We start from the raw sequence: 23,766 nt of genomic DNA on the forward strand, positions 1-23,766 counted from the left end.
AACACAGATAGAATAGAAAGAGAGTTGAGCAGAAAGATATTTGAAGAAATGACTGAAAACTTCAAATCTAATGAATGACCTAAGTCTACATATATGATATATAAGTAGAATAAATTGAAAGAGACCCACATCAAGACAAATTATTATCAAGCTAATGAAAGCCAAAGACAGATATCTTGCAGGCAGCAAGAGAGAAATGATTCCTGAGTAAAAATGATCCTAAATACGAATAACAGCTGACTTCTCATCAAAATCATGAAGGCCAGAAGTCAGCAGAATGATACAGTTCAAATGCTGAAAGAAAAACTTTGCCAACCAAGAATTTTATACTGGCAAAACGATCCTTTCAGAATTAAAAAGAAATTAAGATATTCCTAGATAAACAAAAGCCAAAATAGCGTATTGCTAGAAGGTTTGATATATGCTAGAGAAAGTCCTTTATGCTGAAAAGAAAGAAAACTAGATATAGATATATCTATCTATATAGATAGATACAGATAGTAATTCGTACCCATATGAAGAAATAAAGACTCATATTAAAGTAAAGGTAACTACATAGAGTACTATTTCACATATGCTAAGATGGCTAAATTAATAAAATAACATATCACCCAGCAATTCCTCTTGCAGGTATATATACAAAAGAATTGAAAAACGGTATATGCTGAGCAGCACTATTCACATAGCCAAAGGGTAAAAAGAGCCCAAATGTCTGTGGATGGATGAATGAAAAATTAAATTATAGCACATACATATAATGGATTAGGATTCACTCACTGTGAAGAATGAAGTACTGATACAAGTTACAATGTGGATACATCTCAAAAATATGAAAGAATTTAAAAGATCACATATTGTATAATTCCATGAAATATCTAGAATGGGCAAATTCATCAGAGAAAGGAGAGTGATGGCTGTCAGGTGCTAGAGGGAAAAGAAGACGAGGAGAAACAGCTTAATAGTTATAGGATTTACTTTTGGTATAATGAAAATGTGTAGTGAAAATGTTTTCTATGTAAACTAGGAGTTTCCATTAATTGAACAGGAAATGTGGTAAAATGGAACAAGTTTTGCAACCTTGGCAAGTGGACAGGCTGAGTAGGCTGTAGGCAAAAGGTTGAAATTCTGAGGACAAATTTTAGCTGGAAACATGACCTAAGATCTACTAATGACTACTAATCAGCATCCCTGACTGCACCCCTGAAAACTGTATTCACACATATCTAACTGTCTGCTTATTATCCATACTTAGATATCTAGTAGGAATATCAAACTTAACTTGTTCCTAATAAAACTTTTGATTCTCTTCTAATCCTAAATCTATAGTAGTCTTACTTAGCTCAGAAAATGGTACCATTGTTTCACCTTTTCTTGATTCCTCTTTTTACTTCTCATTGAGGTATAATCCATAAACAAGTTCTATCAGTTCTGTTTTCAGTGATCCAATACCTGACTCTTTTCTCTATTTTTATCCTGGTTTAAGTCATACTTATCTTGCACCTGGACTCTTATGAAAGCATCTTAACTTGTCTCTTTCAAAGCCAGGCCAACTAAAATTTATCCTGTTATGTAGCAGCCATGATGATTTTTTGAAACATCAATCAGAGGGTATGTGGTACATGAATTAGATCATATCTGAATATTAAAGTAGATAGTCAATACTTATTGAATAAATACTTGAATGAATAAACTCTAAAGCAAGGTTGGCAAACTCTTCAAGTAAAAGGCATGAGAATAAATATTCTCATTTTGCTGCTATATATAGTCTCTGTTGTTACTATTCAACTTTATCATCATGGTACAAAAGCTGTCGTAGACAATTACAGACAATACATTAAGTGAATAAGCAAGACTGTATTCCAATAAGATTTTATTCACAAAAAATGGAGCTAGGGTAGTTTAGATGATTTCTGCTGTAGAATTTAAATACTCTAACACTATTGGTATCATTATTAGAATAAACTATATCACCAATATAAAAAGTCATTATTAGAATAAAATAAATTCCTTATCTTGGCTTAGAGGATCTTATAAGACCCGACCCACATCTGTCTCTTTTCTTCCTCTTTATCACCTACTACTTTCTTATTTACTTTAGGAAATGCCTTTTGTAATTTTCTCAAACTAAGCTTTTCCTCTCTCCAGGCTTTTATTATTTGCTGTTATCTCTGCCAGAAATACTCTTCATCCACATCTTTGCATAGGTCATTCTTCACACGTTCTCTTAAGAAAATTCACAAAAGAATCTACCTTCTTCTCTATTCACCATGATTTTTTCATAACATCAGTATCTGAATAACATTTTTTTGTTTGTTTATCTCTATATTTCTATAAAAGAAAATTTTATTTATCTTGTCATTTTATCCTTAGTGCTTAATATAAGGACTCATAAATAGTAGATAGGCATCTACTTAATAAATATCTGCTAGATAAATGAATGGAAATAAAAATATTTTATACATATAAAATGTTATTCAAAAGCACCCCCCACAATACCACTGGAGAGAAAAATAGTAAGAGAAAGACCTAAGTAGGGTGTGGTAGAAATATCACTGGCCTGCAAGGATGTTTTCAGAATTAATGTGGTAATACAGAAAAGAAATAAATTTGGATTAATGTTGGTGCAAATTTTTTTATTTCTATTGTAATGATTTGTAGTGTTTAAGATACTTCTATCAATGAGAAGTTTTCAGAAGCTGAATGTAACATAAGACTTTTCATTCTGATATAATTTTAGATGTAAAAATTAATTGTAAAAACAGTAGAAAAAATTTCTATAAACTTGTCATTCCTGAAATTTGACCTTCAGAATCTGTATTTTTAATTAAAGAATTAAAAGAAAAAAAGATTCAAGGCTCTAAACAATACTACAGTAGCTCAAGTAATACAGTTTCTAATATTTATTTTTATGGAATTATGTATGAGTTGGAAAAATTCAGCTTAACAGATACAAGTTCCCTGATTAAAAAGCAATGTAAACTAATAACCAAATGCATCTAGTCCTTTTTTTTCTCATTCCTTAGGGGACCTAGAGAATTGTTAACATTGTCACAGTGTATCCATTCTAAACAAAGTCAAACATTTGCAAGTTTTTCTTGGAAAGATTAACCTGATCCTTCTATAAACATAAACAGAGGCAATATGTCCAAAACATCCCATGCTTAAAAGGGTACTTGTGACACCAGTTCTATTTGGTTGCAATGATGCGTTCAAATACCACTAGATAATGCAACTGCTCAGTAGTGCTGACAACACATTTGTTACTAAACAAATAGACAACCAGTTGTCTCAGGTTCTTAACCATTCATGCCTTCCAAACTCTTTGAAAAGTCTCACTTCAACTGCAGATAAGATCACTCACTCATCAACAGCAGTCTTCAAATGACCTTTTATTAAGGGTGTTATAGAAATGAATGGTGTGTGAGATAAATGACGTCAATATAAACTGTTTTGAAGTGATGTTCATGTACTCGTCAAAGCACACAAGTCAGCAGAATTCTCTTGAAAAATAATATTCTTAATTTGAATAAAACAACTTCTAATAGCTTTAAAGGTTTTTAGCACACCTAAAACAAATGTACGGGTATCTACCTGGAATTTAAAATTAATTTTTTAAAATTTGGAGAGAACACTTGGGACACAGAAGGATAAAATTTATCCAAAATATCTTTGATTCACAGAGGAGAAAGAAAACCAACAAAAGAGGTATTTTATAGACCTATATAATTACAAGATAATGTATATATCAAAATAAATACAGTGAATTTGATACCTTTTCTTCAGGTATACTGTGACGCACATTTTCCAAAAATACTGATGTATTTTCCACATTTGTATATCGTAGAAGAATATGAGCAAAATCTTCTTCACTGATGGTATTCATTCCATTAGAGTAGGAAAGGAATTCTATTTCTAGAACTTCTGTTTGAAGGTTATCCATGAATCTATTATAAAGTACAACAAAAAATGATCAAAAGCAATGATCAAATGTTCACTGTCCTAGAAAAAATTATTTGGAAATAAGTTAATTAAATGATGACTCAAAGCTTTATGAAAATCCTCTTGGTAAATGGGAAAGAAAAGAGGACAAGTTATAAGAGGTTTTATCACTCAATGACTGTAGCACCTGGGGCAAATAACCTCTCAGGTCTTAAGTTTCCCCATTTGTACAGTGGAGATAATAAACACACCTTGCAGAGTGGTGATGATACTTAAATTGCTTAATACTACTGTGGCTTATTGAGACTAAGGTATGGGCGTATACTTCTGGACATATAGGTGATAACAATAAAGACATGAAGACATTTTGATCTTTCAACAACTTCGTGTCACAATTATCAATATAACATTAGTATAAAGGTATTAGTGGAAGTGGATAATACAAAGAGTATCTTCAGTTGAGAGTAGCAAATGGTATCACTGCACTAGATGATTTCTAATGACATTAACATTCTAACAATTTTTTTTAAAGAGAGAGAGAGAGAGAGAGAGAGAGAGAGAGAGAGAGAGAGAGAGAGAATTTTTTAATATTTATTTTTTAGTTTTCGGTGGACACAACATCTTTATTTTTTTATGTGATGCTGAGGATCGAACCCAGCGCCCTGCGCATGCCAGGTGAGTGCACTACCGCTTGAGCCACATCCCCAGCCCAAAATTCTAACAATTTTAGGTAAAAATTAAGCTCACCTATAAAAATCTTCAAAGTTCAGCTCAGCTTTTCCTTTTTTTCCAAAAAAGTGTACAAGAAGTGTAGTATCTGCTACTAAACTTGTGATGTCATCAGCACGCTTAAAAAAATCACAATTTAAAAGGTAATTGCAATTAAAAAGATAAAATAAAATTCCTCAATGAATTTTATCAACATATAAATATCAAGAATGCAATGGTAAGAACGTTAGAATGAGAAATGTAGGCTATATTAATAAATGTAATTACAGTTAAAAGGAAGTTCAAATTTTAAAAACAAAACTTTTAACAAAACTGATTTTTATCTCCCCCAAATGTTCAAGACATGACAATATTTAAGAAGCTTTTAATCTCAAATTATGCCTATAGAGTACATGCACTTTAAATTATCTGAGATAGTTTAAATCCTTTAGTAATCATCTAAGTATACTATTTTTATTTCAGTAATTTGATTTGGATTTTCCTGTTTAATCTGAAAAATACATTTTTTACAGGTGGCCAAAACAGGTAAATTTTTGTGAGTGTATTGCAGACACAGAACTGACATGAGAATGACTTCAAACTTCCTAAAACATTCTTTTAAGCAGAATACTGTCCTATTAAATAACAGTGATATTTTAAATAGATGATATTATATTTTGAAACTACAGTGATAATATATCTTGGAATTTAAATAATTTTTTCAAAGGATTAAAAAAGGGTTTACATGATTTCCTTGAATCTCTCACAAGTTAATACTAGAGGATTTCCCCCTTTCTGTACAAGTTAGTAAACTAAGTTCCAACACATGTTTTCTTCAAACTGCTTGATTATATTCCTTACAAAGTTCAATGGCTACAGAAATTTCCTTCTTTAAAGCATTATAGGTCTCCCTTTTTCCTCCCTCCCTCTTTCCCTCCCTCCCTCCCCTCCTTCTTCACATAGACATTAATTCATACCTATTTTTATAAACTCAGGTACAAAAATCATAAAATTCAAATGAATGTAACTCTCCTACATAGCATCCTAGGAAATGTAAGAAACGTAAGAGGTTAAATCATTTTCTATATTTAAAAAAATCACTGTAGATATTCACTAAAGATACACAGTTGAAATGTGTCACTTCTCAGCCATAATACTGATAGTACTCCACAACAGGACATAGGGAAAAACAAAAACAACAAAAAAATCTTCTCTACAAAGAACTTGTTTTCTACTGTCCCTGACAAAAAGTCTCATTTCACCCACCTCTACACAATAAAATTTGGTATTTGATTCCTCACAACCCTCTTTCCAATCTTTGATGAACACAGCTATTTTATCCTTTAAAACTGGTTGGATCTTTATTTCCTTTCTCCCTGAATCATTTTTTTTCTTTTAGCAGAGATCACACATTCTGATCTCCCTTCTAACATGTACTTCTATTAATGCACTAAACTATTTTTCTACAGTGATTTCTCTGCTACTTTGATTACCTATGTCTCTGTCCTAAGACTTCTCAATAGTTGGAATACTTGAGAAGTTTCCTAATAACACTATCAACTTCTTTGAAGGACTGTTAGCAGTTTGATTTGTTCGTAGAAGAAAAATAATATAGGCAGGTAGTCAAGTACAACATACTATTTTTTAAAATATATCTTCTTAACAAAATGTATTCTGAATAATGAAGAATAAGAGTGGAAGAACCAGCCTTTCAGTGCTATGTATGTAAAGGAGACTACAATTTGAGTTCCCCTGGAAAGGTGCCATTTCACCAGTAGCTTTAAGTTGAGAAGGCTAGACTGCTCTAATTAAAAAAAAAAAAAAGCCAGGATTTAGAATAAAAAATTTTGTTTCATTAACTTTTTTGATCCTCAGCTTCATTATCTGTTAAATGGGGATACTTTTTATCTATAATAACAAGTTTGTGAATAAAATTAAAATAGGAATGTAAAAGAAAAAAATCACACAGATGTTCTTATTGGTAGCCATAAGATATAGATAGCATTGGGGAGGGGGAGACACCTGATGTTAACTATAGACTCTCTTTTATGATTTATATATCTATATTGTTCAGTTTATAATCCGTCAAACACATAAACGGGGGAAGAAAATATCTCTGAAGGCATGCTTAAGTGAAACATGAGAGGAGGTTCTAGACAGTCTGCATGAAAAATCAGGGTATTTGTCTTGAAGCTAGAAAAATGGATCAGGAGAAAAGAGGACAAAGTGTGTAAGGGGTAAGAAGAGGTATTTTTCCAAAAGTTGTTTATTTCAGAAATAAGCAGTAATGTGGTGAGCAAATTAGATGATGAGTTCCAAAGTCAGCTGGCTGGCACTGAATAATGACACTTCTCATTATTTAAGTGACCCTGGGGAAGTTAACCTCCCTGAGGACATTATTATCTTCAGGAATAGTAACAGTACGTATTCTAAAAAGTTGTTCAAAAGCTAGATAACACATATAAATATTTTACCACTGTGACAAGCACATTGTAAATGTTCAATAAATGTTAGCTATTATTATTTATTTTTGCCAAATAAATATATTTCAAGAAGTTCAAAAAGGATTAAACACAACAAAAAATTGAAAATAACTAGAATATGGAACATTCTTTTTCGTCATTGAAAGCACATGCTATATAGTTATATAAAAAAAAATAGCTTAAAAATGAGAGGTCCCAGAAACACCAAAAACTAGTGAACTCAAATAATATAACTAACGAACATCTTTCCCTGGTGTTGTGAAATCATTTACTGTAAGACATAGCATACTGAAATGAGATGGCTTGGTTTTATACAGGCTTGAAATAATGACCTCACTTGGCCAGTTCTCATGGCCATTGAGTAGAGCACATCTTAAAATGTTTCAGCGTTAAAATCTTATTAGATTCAGGTTACACTTATCCAATAATCCAGATCCACAGAGGCATAAGTAACAGTTTGATGTTAGAGAAAAAAAAATTAGAAAATGGAAATAGGGAAAGCTTGTTTCCCCATTTAGTGAAACAGAGTACTGCTCGTAGTCACTGGAAACTATACCATTGTCCTTGGTATCCTACTAGTGTTACATAATGCAAAGTACAAGAGACTTAACAAATAAAAGACTTTATCCCCTTGATTCTTATGTTCATTGCTAAAATAAAATAAATTCAGGTGTTTTCATAACAAAGCCTGGAAAAGTCACAAAAGAATCCAGTGGGCCATTTACATGAAAGGCTATTATCTAATTTTGTTTTGATTAAAAATTATTTTAGGCTGAGGTGTAGCCCAGTTAGTGGTAGAGTTCTTGCTTAGCATGCATTAGACACTGGGTTCAATTCTCAGCATACAAAGTAAATAATTTTAAGTGATCAAATAAAAAAATGAAATAAATTTGTACAAAATACAAATTGATTCAACTATTAAAATAAGGAACTGTAGAGAGCCTTTCAACATCTTTTCATTTATTATAGTGTGATAAGTTCTATCTAAGGGCTGAAGGAAATATTCAAACTATTGCTTTACTTTTGTTTTTAAATAATTTATTAAAACTTAGTAAGAACTGGGCTGGGGAAGTGGCTCAAGCAGTAGCGCGCTTTCCTGGCATGCGTGGGGTGCTGGGTTCGATCCTCAGCACCACATAAAAATAAAAAAATAAAAAGATGTTGTGTCAACTGAAAACTAAAAAATAAATATTAAAAAATTCTCTCTCTCTCTCTTAAAAAAACTTAGTAAGAATAAGTAAAGTTTAAGGCAAGTAAGAAAAATTTAGATTTCCTCTGTAATACTCAAAATAGTGTTGATAATTCTGGTAGTGACAGAGACTGTATTCAGCATGTTGCATGACAATGCTTATATTGAACTCTGAATTTATAATATGAGATTTTGGTTAGAAAGTAGTATCAGCTGTGTCATGAAAATTTTCATCATATGATTTTATAAAAACTTTAAAAAGGGTGTTTTAAGACCACTTTTAGGGTACCAAAGATATGTCGAAGATTGTTAAGCCAGAAAGAGGTATAGAATTAGTTCTGGGAAGTTGTAAAAGCCAGTGCCAGCATACTTCTGATAGAACCATAAACATTTTCCAATACTCTCACACAAATCATAATCCTCTGTGTATACAAGACCTGACAGCTCTTCTGATATAACATTTCCTAATATTTAAATTAAATTCAAAATCTAATTAGCAGATGTTATCTGTCGGAATTTTAGCAGTTAGATAGGATTAAAGAAAGGCTAAAAATTGGGAAGTAGACACTCTAGTATGGGGGGAGACAATAGGAACATGACTATTAATTTGAAGCCTGGAAGCTTGGCCACAGTTACTTGGCTTGTAGGGACTTACAGGGGTAGTGTTCCCAGTTACTCTTATTTTTAAATAAGTACAACTACTCTGTCCTACTTAATTGATTATAAAATAAAGTATATCTAAGATATATGTGAATAGAATATCTTCTACTTCATATCTAAACATGACTCAAATTTAAAAGGTAATTATATGAGGTAATAAATGGTGATAATTACATCATATTTATATATTACAGATTAAGCATAGGAAAAAATGTATAATTTATTTGTTTTGGGATTTAAAATTGAGCAGAAATGACAAAATTCCCCTAGTTTGGCATCCATCCCTGGATACCAAATTGAGTAACACTATAAAGATGGATAATGGAATATAACACAAATCACAACTAAGCCAGGCACAGTGGCACACCCCTGCCATGCCAGCTACTTGTGAGATTGAGGCAGGACGATCCTTTGAGCCCAGGAATTGGTGAGATTCCATCTCAAAAAAAAAAAAAAAGGCATTACAATTGATGATTGCAGTTTCCTTCTCCATAATTTTTAGGCGTAATTTTTAAAAGTCAAATTTAAAGTTTAGAAAAAGAAATGAGAAGAAAACTTTTAAAGAGAAAAAGGTAATGAAAAACAAATCTCTTAGTATTTGCCAAGAAGTCCTTTTCTAGTAAGATGATAGATTTTTGTTTGTTTTTGCAGCTTGGGGATCCAACCCAGGGGCTGCCTTGTACATGCTAGCAAAGGGCTCCACTGCTGAGCTACAATCCTAATGTACTCTAAAAAAGTGCTTTTACAAAATCTTTACTTAAAACACCTTGAGTTTTAAGTGTAAAAATTCTTAATAGTAAACATAAGACAGTATTTAATCTTTAAGACACAGCCCATCCTTTAAAATTAAAATCTCTATTGACTGTGGCTTAACAAAAGTGGGGTGTGGTAGAAGCAGCCTACCCTATGTGCAGCAGTAAGGTACCTGTCAGTACTAAATTAAAAAATGATAATAAAACTAAAATAGGGTCAATCTGTTTTTCTTTTGATTTTCCAAACAGTTTTATTCTCACACAATTCTGAGACATTTCCTTTTTAAAAAAATGTACACAGGAACACGATTTTTTAATGCAAACAATAACTTACGCCCTGTCTCAACTACATGGAAAGCAAGTGGCATTACTGTTGTCAGGAGGGTCACAGGAAGACTGGCTGCCAGGTGCTGGGTCACCTGTGTCATTCCCAGGGTCCCAGAGTGAGAAGGTCACTTTCACCCTAGGCACAGATGCATGGCCAAGCCTGCTTGGCGAGGAACATTGCTCTGGCCTCCTCTACCACCTCATCACCTGCATAGCCCGCGTCCCCAAGCAGATCTACTCCAGATAGAAGCAGATCTGACCCCCACCCCTACCCCTACCACCACCTGCACAGTGAACATTTTGCTGGAAGGACAGGAAGCAGCACAGGAAATCACTTTTGGTGACAATATGCTGCAGCTAGCCCACTGCCATGTTTTGAGGATTGAGGCCAGAATGCTTGGTGGAGGCGCAGTTTGTTTTTTATTTTCACCATGCACTGGCAATCTTAAATAATGCAAAGTAAATTATTCCTTTCTTTCTTTATCGACTGTTCTGACCACACACTGTTTCCTTTTAATTAAGTTGGCAAGTCATGTTTTAACAAGAAGGAAATTCATTTAACACAGACAACTGTAGGTTGTCTTGCAGCCCTTGTCAGCACAGCTGACATTCAAATACAGTTTACATGTAGTAATTATTATTTTACTGAATAAAAAAACATTGTACATTTGTTGTTTCATCCTGTGACTCTAAAACAAAATGAAGACTAGATTTAACAAAATGACAAATAGTACAAGGACCTTGTTGAGGTTTAATTATACCTCTGCGAGATCTGAAAACAATGCTTGGCTTGTGTTACGTCTCAGTGTATCCCAATAGCTTCTGGAGACAAGTTCCTCAGTATCTGTTTTCAGTACCTATAGAAATTTTAAGAAGCACAACTGAAATCTAAAGAATAGTTACAAAGAATGGCAATTATACACTCAAAGTCTTTCTAACTGACCTTAAAAGAAAAGAAAACACATTAGCTTACCTTTTTTGTTTTCTGCTGCATACAACAGTATTAAATTACACTGCTGGTAAATTCATAGTGCTTTCAAAGGTGTACTGGTATATAGCTGCTGTTTCTAAGTTCAATGTAGTTTTGTCAAAAAGAGTCAATTTCTCCAATCCCTCCCTTTGCCCTTCTACTGAGACATGAAAAACTTCTAAGAAAATACAAAAATACTATTCACTCTGTATCCCCATTATTTTGGAAGCTGAGGCAGGAGGACTCCAAGTTCAAGGACAGCCTCAGTGACTTAGCAAGACCCCATCTCTAAATCAAAAATTATAAAAAGGCTGGGAATCTAGCTCAGTGGCAGAATATACCTGGGTTCAACCCCCCCACCAAAAAATTTTTTTATTCATAACCTGGTATGAAGTAAATTCATATGTAGAAGATTTTGGTAAGTTTGTAGTGACCTATTATATTATACTTAATTTAAAAATTATTTTTGGCTCTCATACATTATCTTATCAATGTACCAAAAAGAAAATAATCTTATCCATATACTTTGGAGAAACAAAGTTTAAACTAATTCAATGCTTGTTAAAAAGAAATATACCTGTTTACGTTGACTGCCTCAAAACCACTCAGCAATTTTGTAGGTATGTCTATTGTGAATGGATAAGGCACTTTCTAATCTTTATTACAAGGATCAAACACTAGCTTTTAACTCAGTACTGGTTAGTAAGAAGATACCAAGATTAAAAAGTATTATAATCTTCCTATGAAAATGCTGGACTGCAAGCTGAACTTGAATCTCTAAACAAAAAATAATTAAAATCAGGATGGGAGCTGGGGATGTGGCTCAAACAGTAGGGCACTTGCCTGGCATGTGTGGGGCGCTGGGTTCAATCCTCAACACCACATAAAAAATAAAATAAAAAAAATAAAGATATTGTGTCCACCTAAAAAACTAAAAAATAAACATTTAAAAAAAATCAGGATGTATCAGGGAAGATTACATGGTTCTCAGGTGAGGCAATTTTTTGGTTATTAACAAAAGAAAATGCACCATATTGTACTTAGATGAGATATGTGAGAACTTTACTTATTTTTTTGGTCTTAATTTTTAAAAGTCTAGAGTCAGCAGGGCACGGTGGCATACAGCTGCAGTACTAGATACTTTGGAGGGCATGGCAGAAGGATCCCTTGAGCCCAGGAGTTCCAGGCCAGCCTGGGAAAGACAGCAAAAGACTGTCTCAAAATAAATAAATAGATAGATAGATATATAGATAAAAATAAAAGTGGGTACCATTAATAAAACTGTAGTGCAGTACGATAGTGTTGTGTAGAAATTATTTCAAAGATCATCTTTAATTTTAATTAGCTGCCTACTACTCACAATTTAATAAAATGTCAATAAAATGTTAACACAGACATAAGTGTTACCATAAGTAATAACTGTGGCAACATGAGAGAAAATCTGCCCATCACTACCTTTTCTAACTAAATAAGCATTAACTAAGTAGTTACAAACTAAACAGGTAAAATTAGCAAAACATTGAACTAACACGGTTCATTTTCCTTTATGTAGGTTTGAAATAACCTCAATAGATACTAACTGGATTAAATTCTTTCTCTCAAATATTAAGATATATTTTGAATATGAATGCATTTTTAATTATAACTTAGAAGGTTAACAGAAGATTTTAAAAACAGGATTGTAAAACCTATCAAAATAGAAAATAAGGCTTACTGTACACTATTATTAGAATAATAGAAATGATTCCTTTTGTAAACTCACATCTTTTCCATATTGCCAAATACTAGTCACCAACACACACATGCACCCACACACACACATACACACACATACAAATATTTAAAACATTAGGAGATAAAGCAAATATAAAGATTTTTTTACTCTTCATATTTTAAAAATGTATATTTACCAGGATAATATGCAAGTTTTTAAAATCAAAAAGATGTTTAGAATATAACAGCTCAATAAATTTCCTCCTACAGAAAGCTTTATACTCATCACTTCGCTCCAGAGACTAAATTATGCTAGACTGAATTGCTATAACTGGATATATTTGTTTTTGTTTTATCTTACACCATCTTTCACATGATAAAGGTTCTGAGGGCAGGGACAATATACTTGTAGCAACTATTGCTGCAGAAAAAAAAGCTAATGAATCACTGTAATTTGTTAGGCATATCCATTAATGCCTAAATATTTGCTTATTCTGGAGCTAGTACTTAATATTTTAATTGATAACTTGGGTAATGAAATTAAGTATATTTCAGAATATGCAAAACTAATAGAAAACTGTAACGTGAGGAAAATATAATAGTATATTTAAAATAAGGTTAAAGTATCAATGAAAATAAAACTGGAATTTAATAGCAAGAAACACCAAGTGAAAATATGCAACCAAAATATATACAAATAGAGTAAGAGAAAAAATGAAGGGAAAATGTCCAAATGTAACTGAGCACTGTGATGATTATGAAATAGATAACTATGATGTTTTGCGATGTAAATAGAGAGCAATATGCAAAGATTTCCAGAAGTCTTCTCATTATCTTTGATCTAACCTTTGGCTCCTTTATCAGAGGGTCATGTTAGTGTAGACTTTCATTTAAAAGGAAAAAAAAGACACACATATAGTTCAGAATAATTTAGAAAATGGATGGCACAGGCAATATGATGTCCTGAATGTACTATACCCTATAAGTGTGATACATTTTTGGCGTGAGTTCTGAGACTGTTATTGGTAAAACTCCCTTAAATTTGCAGTTGTGGTCAAGATTTCTTTATGCCTTTTTAGCTGAGTCAAAGGAGGATGCTATTCAAGTCATCAAATGCTATCTATGATAGAAAGGAAAATAGGCAGGCGAGAAAGGAAGGAAGAAAGGGAAGGAAGGAGGGAGGAAAATAAGGGAAAAGAGGAAATTAGTAAGAAAGATTCATTTAGAGATGGCAATGTATCACTGTGGTAAGCAGAATAATGGCTTCCCAAAGTTGACCAGACAGACAAATACCCTATATAACTGCTAAGATCCAAGAAAGGTGATACTCAGATATTAGGTCAACTAAAGAAAAAAAATAACAACTCAGAAGAAGACAGTAAACTGTCTTTACTATCAATGATATTTAAACACACACACACACACACACACACACACACACACAAATGAAAGAAAACTATACATTTTGTGGCATTGCGACAACTGTGGACCTAAAAACAGCAATCTGACAATTGCAACTTAAACTTGTGTGGGGCTATCATGTCTCCCAGGTGTGTCATGGGGAAAAACAACAGGCACAATTCTCTTTGAAAGTATACACCTTTAACAACTTAAAAAATCCTCACAAAGATACCTCCACAAATATATCCTTACATCGCAAAATTACTAAATGTTAAAGAACAAAAGCTACCATATATGAGACACAGCAGAATAAATAAACAATGGAACCAGGTTTCAGATACTGAAATGATTAGATATATAGGTATGAAGACATGAATTGGTGTAAATATACTATGTATACAACCAGAGATAGGAAAAATTGTGCTCTATTATGTAATAAGAATTGTAATGCATTCTGCACTGTCATATATTTAAAAAAGAGAGAGAATGCAAAGTTAGCTTTATAAGTTTAGTATGAACCTAGATTTGAAAGGATTATTTAGGAAAAGTAGACTACCAAAATTATTAGGTCTAATAAAAAAACCCAAATATAATATTTAGGCATGAAAAAATCAGTACTAAATTTAAAATCAGATTATATACAGATAGAATTAATGAAGTGAAAAATAAAATGGAAGAAAACAGTTCTCATATTTTCAAAGCTTAAAAAAACAGATAAAAACAAATCAGAGAGAGAAACTGTAGCAAAACTGTAGAAAAATAAGGGCAAAGAAGATTTAAAAGCAGTCAAAAAGAAAACAGATTACCTATGAAAGGAAAATAATTAGATTCAGGGTTTTCCTTTCAATTTCAGTAAGAGAAGCCAGAAGACGATGAAATAATATCATCTTTTGCTGAGAATAAGTAAATGTCAACTTAGTAAATATATTCAGAGAAATTATTTTTCAAAAAAAGGTCAAAATAAGGATATTTTCAGAAAGGGTTATTTATTTATTATTTGGGGGTGATGCTGGGATCAAACCAGGTCCTATGCATGCTAGGCATATGCTCTACCACTGCACTACACTCACAGCCTGTTTTTCTTTAATTCACCAAAAGACTCTTACTTGAGGATATATTTTGTAGACATAAGTTATGAGATTTAGGAAGGAGTAAGATTAAAGAAGGAACTAGGGAGTAAAGAATGGTAAACATGTTGGGTTCGGTGGCACATGCCTATAATCCCAGCAGTTCAGAAGGCCAAGGTGAGAGGATCACAAATTTACTTTTATTTATTTATTTATTTTTTTAGGATCACAAATTTAAAGGCAGTATCAGCAATTTAACAAAGTCCTGAGTAACTTAGTGAAACCCTGTCTCAAAATAAAAGATAAATAGACTCAGTATGTGGCTTAGTGGTTAAGTGGTCCTAGGTTCAATCCCTGGTACTGGGGGCGGGTGGGGGGAGAATGGCAAACATGTAGGTAATCCAAAATATACATTGATGGCATATATATTTTTAAAGTCTAAATTGTGATATTAGGGGAAAAACACACTTTACAACAATTCTAAGTATTCATGCTAGGTGAGAATAAAAGCTATTAAAGCAATTTAATGTTCTATTTTTGAAAAAGAAAATAAATAATACTGTCTAAGTTAAGATTTTATTTTAAGTATACTTACTAAAATTTCAAGAATACACCCTCCCCAAAAAATCAAATTATAGTGAATGTCTTCTTAACTTGAATAAAGAAAAATATTAAAAATAAACTTCTGTTGATTAAAAAAAGGAAGAAAATGAAAAAAATAGTATATTAAAAACTATAATTGTATTATAGTTTTATTTATTTATTTATTTATTTATTTGGTACTGAGGATTGAACCCAGGGGCACTTAACCTCTGAGCCACACCCTCAGCTCTTTGTTTTTTATTTTGAGATAGGATCTCACTAAGTTACTTATGGTTTTGCTAAAGTGCTAAGGCTGACCTCAAACTTGTGATTCTCCTGCCTCAGCCTCCCAACTAGCTAGTATTACAGGAGTACGCCATTGCTCTTGGACTGTTATCGTTTAGATATCAGGTGTTTTCCAAAAGCTCATGTGTGAGATAATACAAGAAAGTTGAGAGGTAAAATGATTGGGTTATAAGAGCCTCAACCTAATCAGTACATTAATCCAGTTGAATAAATAAACTGGATTAATTCATTGGGTGGCCATGGTAGGTTGGCAGGGTGTGACTGGAAGTGGCAGGTCATTGGGTATATCACTTTGGGTTATGCGTTTTGTCCCTGTTGAGCGGAGCTCTCTGTGTTTCCTGGTGTCATGTCCTGAGCTGCTTTCCTCTACCACACAATCCTGTCATGATGTTCTTCCTTACCTTGGTCCCTGAACAATGGAGCTGGATTGAGAACGCTAAAACCCTAGCCCAAATAAACTTTTCCTCTTCTAAAATTGTTCTTTTAACGTTTTTGATGACAATGGCAAAAAAAAAAAAAAAAAAAAAAAAAAGCTGACTAAAACAGATTAGCAAGTAATCAGTAACATAAATAACTAAATTCTACAATTAAAAAGCATAAATTGTCAACCAGGACAAAAGGAAAACAGAAAAATTCATGATACACACTGTTAAAAGCAACTCACCTAAAATAGAGGTAGAAATAATCTAATAGACTTCAATTAATAATAGGCCAGTAATTAGTACCATCTTTCTCATTGAGAATAACCAAAAAGGCTACAATAAGCATCTTAAAAATATGATTTGTCTTTGGTAGTGTGTTGACATTTGTACTGATGATGTAAAAGTAATGGTAAATAAAAAACTTCTGGGGCCTTAGTGCAAATGAGGCAGTGTCACTAAAGACCAAAGTCATGATATTCTTCAGTACTTCCCATTTATAGTTGAAATAAAAAAAGAAAGAAATTCTGCTTAAGAATATATTTGCTTAAACTTTGAATATACATATTTTTATTAGAGTTTAATGGTTGAATATACATCTTTTTAATATTTGGTTAGATGAAACAAGAAGAATGCATAAAGCACTTCTGCTGCAATGACATACTAAGATTTTTCTGAAGCAAGGACATTTGTGTGATGGTTTGTGTTGCAAGATGAACTAGCCACTCTTTTCATGAATCATCATTCTTACTTTAAAGAATAAATGAGGTGTACAACCAGAGAAATGAAAATTTGTGCTCCACTGGTGTACAATGAATCGAAATGCATTCTGCTGTCATATATACCTAATTAGACGAAAGAAAGAAAGAAATAAAGAAAGAACAAATGATAGACAAATTATGGTTATTAAACTTCAGTATTTGGCAGACTTTTTTTTTTTACATGAATCAAGTGAGCACGCCACTTGGAAGTAAACAACTGACAATATTTGTTGCCAAAATAATATTGCAATAGACTAAATGTAAAAATGGCTATGAGAAACCATCTGTCTTCTATTAAGCCTAGCATTACAGAGGTCTGCAAAGAATATAAAACAATACCACTCCTCACTATATTTGTAAGAAGTTATTTTTCATAAAAAAACACTTATGTAGTTCAGCACAGTGGTGTATACCTGTAATCCCAGTGACTTGAGAGGCTGAGGCAGGAGGATCACAAGTTCGGGGCCATCTTGGGCAACTTAGCAAGATCCCGTCTCTACATAAAAATTGAAAAGAAAAAGGACTGGAATTTAGCTCAGGGGTTGAGCACTCCTGGGTCAAATCCCCAGTGCAATAAAAAAAAAATGCTTATGTTACATGTCATGAAATTTTATTATTATTTGAAAATGGATTAATATTTTTAAATCCTCAATTTTAATTTCTCTTTGCAATACTGGAGATTAAATCCAGAGGCACATTATCACTGAGATACAACCCTAGCCCTTTTTATTTATTTTGAGACAGTGTTTCACTAAAGTTGCTCAAGTTGGACCTGAACTGGTGATCCTCCTGCTTTAGACTCTGGAGTCTTTAGAATTACAGGTATGTGCTGCCTCGCTTGGCTCTCAATTTTAATCTCTTATTTTTCAAAGGAAAATTTTAAACTTTATTTTATTTATTTCTTTGTGTGCTGCTGAGGCTTGAACCCAGTTCCTCACATGTATTAGGCAAGCACTCTACCACTGAGCCACAACCCCAGCCCTCAATTTTAATTTCTAATATGGTAAATATAGATACAAAACACAAAATCTTTTTGGGATCCTTGATAATTTACAACAATATAATGGGATTACAAGAAAAAAGTTTGAGAATCATTGCCTACATCAATAAAAGAGAATGAATTAGGACTATATACAATAATGGAGATGAAACTGGCAAGACAATCATGGTAGTGTGTCTAAAGAAGACAAAAAATTCATATAACATGATTATATTTATATGAAGCACAAAAATGGGTAAAACTAAACTATGTTGCTTAGGATGAATAAGTAGCAAAGCAAAGATCTACATAAAAGACTATTTTGAAAGACAGCAAGGGATTATGATTCTTCAATCACTTATGAAAGAATTTCTTTGAATTTAGCAATGTTTTATTTCTTGATCTATATGGTGGCTAGACTTTTTATAATTACTAATTTATTTTATATTTATATTTTATTTGTAATAAATTTTAAAAAGCAGGGAAAGCTTCATTATCACTACAGGGAAACAAAAGAAAAAACCCATAAAAATAGAAAATAATAAAAATATTAAAACAAAAGTAGTGTATTTATTCTAATTACTATACTAGATTTTAAGGCAAAAAACACTTCTAGAAAACTAGTATCATACATAATAAAAGATACAATTCACTAAGAAGATATAAATAATCCATATTCTTTCGAAGGTAATAATAATGCTTCAAAATATGCAAAACAAAAATTAAGAAAGTTATAAGTACAATTTAATAAATCTATCATTGTGATATATAATCCAATATACTAATTGACAGGTGAATCAGATAAAAAAAATCAATAATAACAGACGATTTAAAACACATAATTAACATGTAGGGCAATATGTACATATATTACAGCCCTATACCCCAAATTGGAGAATATCTTCTTTCAAAATAAAGATTACTTATGAATATTGAATGTTTTTTTCACATAAAACACTTCTCACACATGTTAAATAACTGATAAAAACCACTGGTACGTTTTCTGATGGCAATGTGATTAGGGTAATTAAGAATAATCTTTCAAAAAATCATAATACAAGGCAAGGTGAAGTCAAACATACTTGACTTTAACATTATTTATTCTTTTGGATTTTTATACTACTTTTTTATTTGTGTGGGAAAATAAAAGAGAGCTGATTATATGAAAAATATGAAAAGAATCACAGTTACTTGGAATGGAATAGGCTATATAAGGTAACAACTATCTTCTTGGACACAAGGAAATATATTCAATCTCTTGCTGAAGTAGAAAATAATTTAACTGAATAAAGGCAGAATCAACTATAAAAGTGATTAAATCTTGGAACCAGGCTAATACAGGGGTCAAAGAATATCTTCTATAGGCCACTGACTTTCCTAAAGAAACTTCTTTCCAAAGGTGGAAACTAGTTATTATAAATCTCTTAGATTATATTCAGCTTCATGATACCTAATCACTTCCATTAATCTACAACTCTGGAAAATATCCAGTAATTATTGGTTAATTTATAACATTACACTAACATATTTGTGTAATACTTCAGTGATATTTTATATACCTTTTCAAGTTATTTGAATTTTAAATATTTTCTTTCTTTGCTTGCAGTTTTTGAAAATAATCATTTCATTTTTGAGCAAACCCTCAGCAACTTAGCAAGACCCTGTCTCAAAATAGAAAATAAAAAGGAGTGGGAATGTGGCTCGGTGGTAAAGCATGCCCAGGTTCAATATCCAATACCAACAATTTTTTTTTCTATTATAAGACAAAATTTATAAAACTAATTTAACTACCAACTGTGTTCAAAATCATGAAATTCATTCAAGACTGAATAAAAATAACACCCATTTATATTACTTTAACATATGCATTATATATGGGGGGAAAGCTGTCTTCTGTGAAATAATGAAAAGAAAAATGTTACCCAATGAAATATAAGATCATACACATACTTTCCTTTTAAAGAAGAAAGCATAATATAAGTGAAATATGCATTTTAAGTCTGCTTCTCAATATTATTCTCTTAATGAGTGACTACAATTTGTATTATATAGTTTAAACTAGAGCTGTGTTAGAATCTATTTCCATTCACAATTACTCTGTGATGTGTTTTTTTTAATATTTATTTTTTAGGTATAGACGGACACAACACCTTTATTTTTATGTGGTACTCAAGATCGAACCCGGGTGGTCCCCTCTGTGCTAGGCAAGCGCTCTACCACTGAGCCACAATCCCAGCCCTGTGATGTGTTTTTAAAAAGCAGATAATCATCCTATATGAAAACTATTTATGATGTTAAAAGAAAAACAAAAACTTATACAATGATGACAAATCAGAAACAAAATATAAAGTTATAAGTATTATTATGTTTTATGAGGCAGATGGTATTATAATCTGTAATTTTTACAAATTTTACATTTTCATTTTACACATTCTTTACAAAATTTTGAAATGATTAAGAGAAATTCTTTCTTCAAGGATTAAAACAGTTAGTTATATGAGTTCCACAGACTTGACTTATTCCCTAATTATTCTAGATCAATTCCTTGTGACTATGCAAAATACCCTGAGTTTATTTTATGTTGTTGATGTCTTAGTACACGTTCAAATCAAGGGCAAGAGTTAGTTTTTATAATTTGGAATTTTGATTAAATATTCAGTATATGAGACAATATACTTACTTTTAAAATTGCATACTATGGCTACAATACTCTCAGAATAATAATGAATTAATCACCTGAATTCAAGGGCTTCTCAGGTGGAATTGCTAGAGTATGAGGAAGCCTTGTAAGTGGCTGAATGATCGTTGGAGAAAATAAATAAATTATTGTCCTTGTTCGCATTACAAAAAGGGCCATGGTCTATTCTTAGTAGGTTAGTTACTAGCTGGGCTAACCAACAAGCTCTGACTTTATCAAAAGAGAAGAAAGCTCAACATAAGAAAAGTAAATTTAGAAATTCACTGACAAGAATTCCCAAATTTTTCAAGACAAGTCTGAAAATCATAATCTTCTTTGAAAACTTTGAAATCTTCTTTGAAAACTGATATATTAAATAAATCAATTATCATCTTACATTAATTTTTTTGTGTGTACAGACCAGAGAAATAGGCAGGTAATAAGAATTTCAGAAAAAACAAACAAAACATGAGATGTACTAAAAACTAAAAAGTTTGTCTATTAATATGCTTCTTTATTAGAACTGATCAGAGATTATGTACCAGATGGATAGATCTAGATCTTAAACTACCCATGATGCACAGGAGCACAGATTAATTGCTCTGTTATTTGTATACACCTTTTCAAATATTGCTGAAAAATATAACATTTCAATAATTCTACTAAAGTTTTTAGTGGCTATTGTTCACTCACCTTTCCTTTATTTTAATATAAAGATAATAAAGATGTATAATCACTGTGCCTATTTTAATCTTCTTATAAGTGTAGGAAGGAAATGTAAATTCCTTCCTAGAATATAAATACAGTTTGGCTCAACTGTACTTATTGTATTCAATAAATTCCAAAACATTCTAAATATCAGATATAGCTTTATATAAAGAAATAACATCATCAAGTATAATAAAGAAATAACATCATCAAGTATAACAGGTGAGGGCTATATACATAAAGAACATTTAAAGTATTGTACATACACTATTAGTAGGAGAATGGTATCCATAAAGTTGAAGACGCTGACATAGAGCACAAAGGGCCACATGAAGAGTCACATTTCAGAATGAACCCAAGAACAGCAAAAGAAAAAAGAAAAAGACGACAAAATAATCAATTAGGAAGGGCAAATCATTATGCTACATTCTATATAGAGCACACACACAATGCAAGTGGGATAAGTTAAAGATGAGTAGCAAAGTTTTAAAAATTTCATATAATTAAAACATTTAGTGAATTTGTGACCATTTCAACCATGCTCATTGTAATCTGATAGCACTATTGTTTTGAGTAAGACATACTCCTCTTAAGTATGCAGCTTTATTTGGACGGATTTCAGCAATTTTACATGGGATGGGCGAAACTCTAGATATAGCATCATGACAGTAGAAATGATCTGAGACTTGCACTGGAATTCTGTTCTGTTATTATCAATGCTATGACATTATACAAGCCAAATAACCTCTCTTAGACTATTTTCTCGTCCATAAAACAGGTACAGTACTTACCTGGGAGAACTGTAATAAGGACAAAAATGGAAGTAACATTTATTATGAACACAGCACAGAGCTTAGCATGTAAGTATCCCAAGAAATGTTATGTTTATTTAACTCCTTCTCAAGTATAACTAATTTTTATATGGAAATATTTTAAAATTTAACTTTTATTTGAGTATGTTAATATTTAGTATAAGGTAGTTATGTGATTCTATTAAGTTTTACAATTAGTTAACCTTTTTGAGTTCTATTATATTTTACATACTGTTAAATGGCTACTGTTAAATGGCATGTGTTTTAGTTCACTGAATTCCCATAAAAATCACATGTAGTCATTACTCCCATTTACCCTTCTTGTACAAATGAAAAAACGGAGGCATAGAAAAGTTAAGGAAACTTATTCAAGATCACACCAATAACAAGTGGCATAGTTAATATTCAAACACCAAAAATCTGGCTCCTCAGCCTATGTCAGCCTGCTTCTTTTTTTTTCCAAGCTGCTTCTTTAATATAACCCACATATTTTCATAATGAGCTGGATTTTAGTTGCTCTGAAACTCAACCATAATATTTTAAGAATGTGTAGAATCATACTGTCATTTACAGCATCTTGACAGCACAACTTGATGTTCTAAATGATCCTCTTTACTTACAACAGTATAAAATAAAATTTATTAGTTCAGTTTGCATTATTTAAAATGCAATTACTTATAGTAAATTAAAGCTAACATTATCACTAAATATAGTAATAAATATTAGTAGAGAACTATACTGCTGAAAAGTAATGTCAATCAGAAGCAGAACTAAAGATTATTCCTGTATTAAGAAACAGTTCTGATAGTTAAGTTATATAAATGAGATTTTAGGAGCACTATTTAAAGCATACAAGATAAAACTTCTGAGACACCTGAGGAGATCAATGACTTTAGTAAGCATTCCTTTACATATAGGGCTAAGGATGCGGCTCAGTGGTGAAGTACCCCTGAGATCAATCCCTGGTAACCTCCTTCCAAAAAAAAAAAAAAAATTGTCTTTACCCATATATGTGCTAGGGATGCTTCATTGACCTATATACATATAAAACAACACAACTTGGATATGCTGTAGTAATTCAGATTTCATAATTTCAAGTTAATGAGATTTTACTGTATCATTATTACAAATATTTGCATTAAATCAATATTAAATTTTCTTTACCTTGGCTGTAATGAAGCTCAAAGAGATAAGTTTTGTGCTGATACTGTATACTTTCCCAATGTATGCTGTCTACTAATATTTTTTCCCTTTCTCTCACCCTTTGTTATTTGATGCATGTGTTTTAAGAAACGTTAATGATTATAATCATA

At 31.8% G+C, this 23,766-nt stretch overlaps 1 protein-coding gene across 4 annotated transcripts in view; it reads right to left on the bottom strand.

Moving 5' to 3' along the window:
* Micu3 (mitochondrial calcium uptake 3) overlaps positions 1-23,766 on the bottom strand; it is a 97,437-nt gene that overhangs the window by 13,471 nt on the left and 60,200 nt on the right. For 2 of the 4 annotated variants that reach the window (XM_076853763.1, XM_076853764.1), the window contains exons 8-11: positions 21,908-21,946; positions 10,820-10,915; positions 4,687-4,787; positions 3,773-3,944 (exon numbers count right to left, since the gene is read on the bottom strand). In XM_076853763.1, the coding sequence (XP_076709878.1) occupies positions 3,773-3,944; positions 4,687-4,787; positions 10,820-10,915; positions 21,908-21,946 (408 nt within the window). The remainder of the gene's footprint in view (positions 1-3,772; positions 3,945-4,686; positions 4,788-10,819; positions 10,916-21,907; positions 21,947-23,766) is intronic. The other 2 variants (XM_076853765.1, XM_076853766.1) reach the window with 2 other exon arrangements.

The sequence above is a fragment of the Callospermophilus lateralis genome, chromosome 4, assembly GCF_048772815.1.
Source record: "Callospermophilus lateralis isolate mCalLat2 chromosome 4, mCalLat2.hap1, whole genome shotgun sequence".
Lineage (NCBI taxonomy): Eukaryota > Metazoa > Chordata > Mammalia > Rodentia > Sciuridae > Callospermophilus > Callospermophilus lateralis.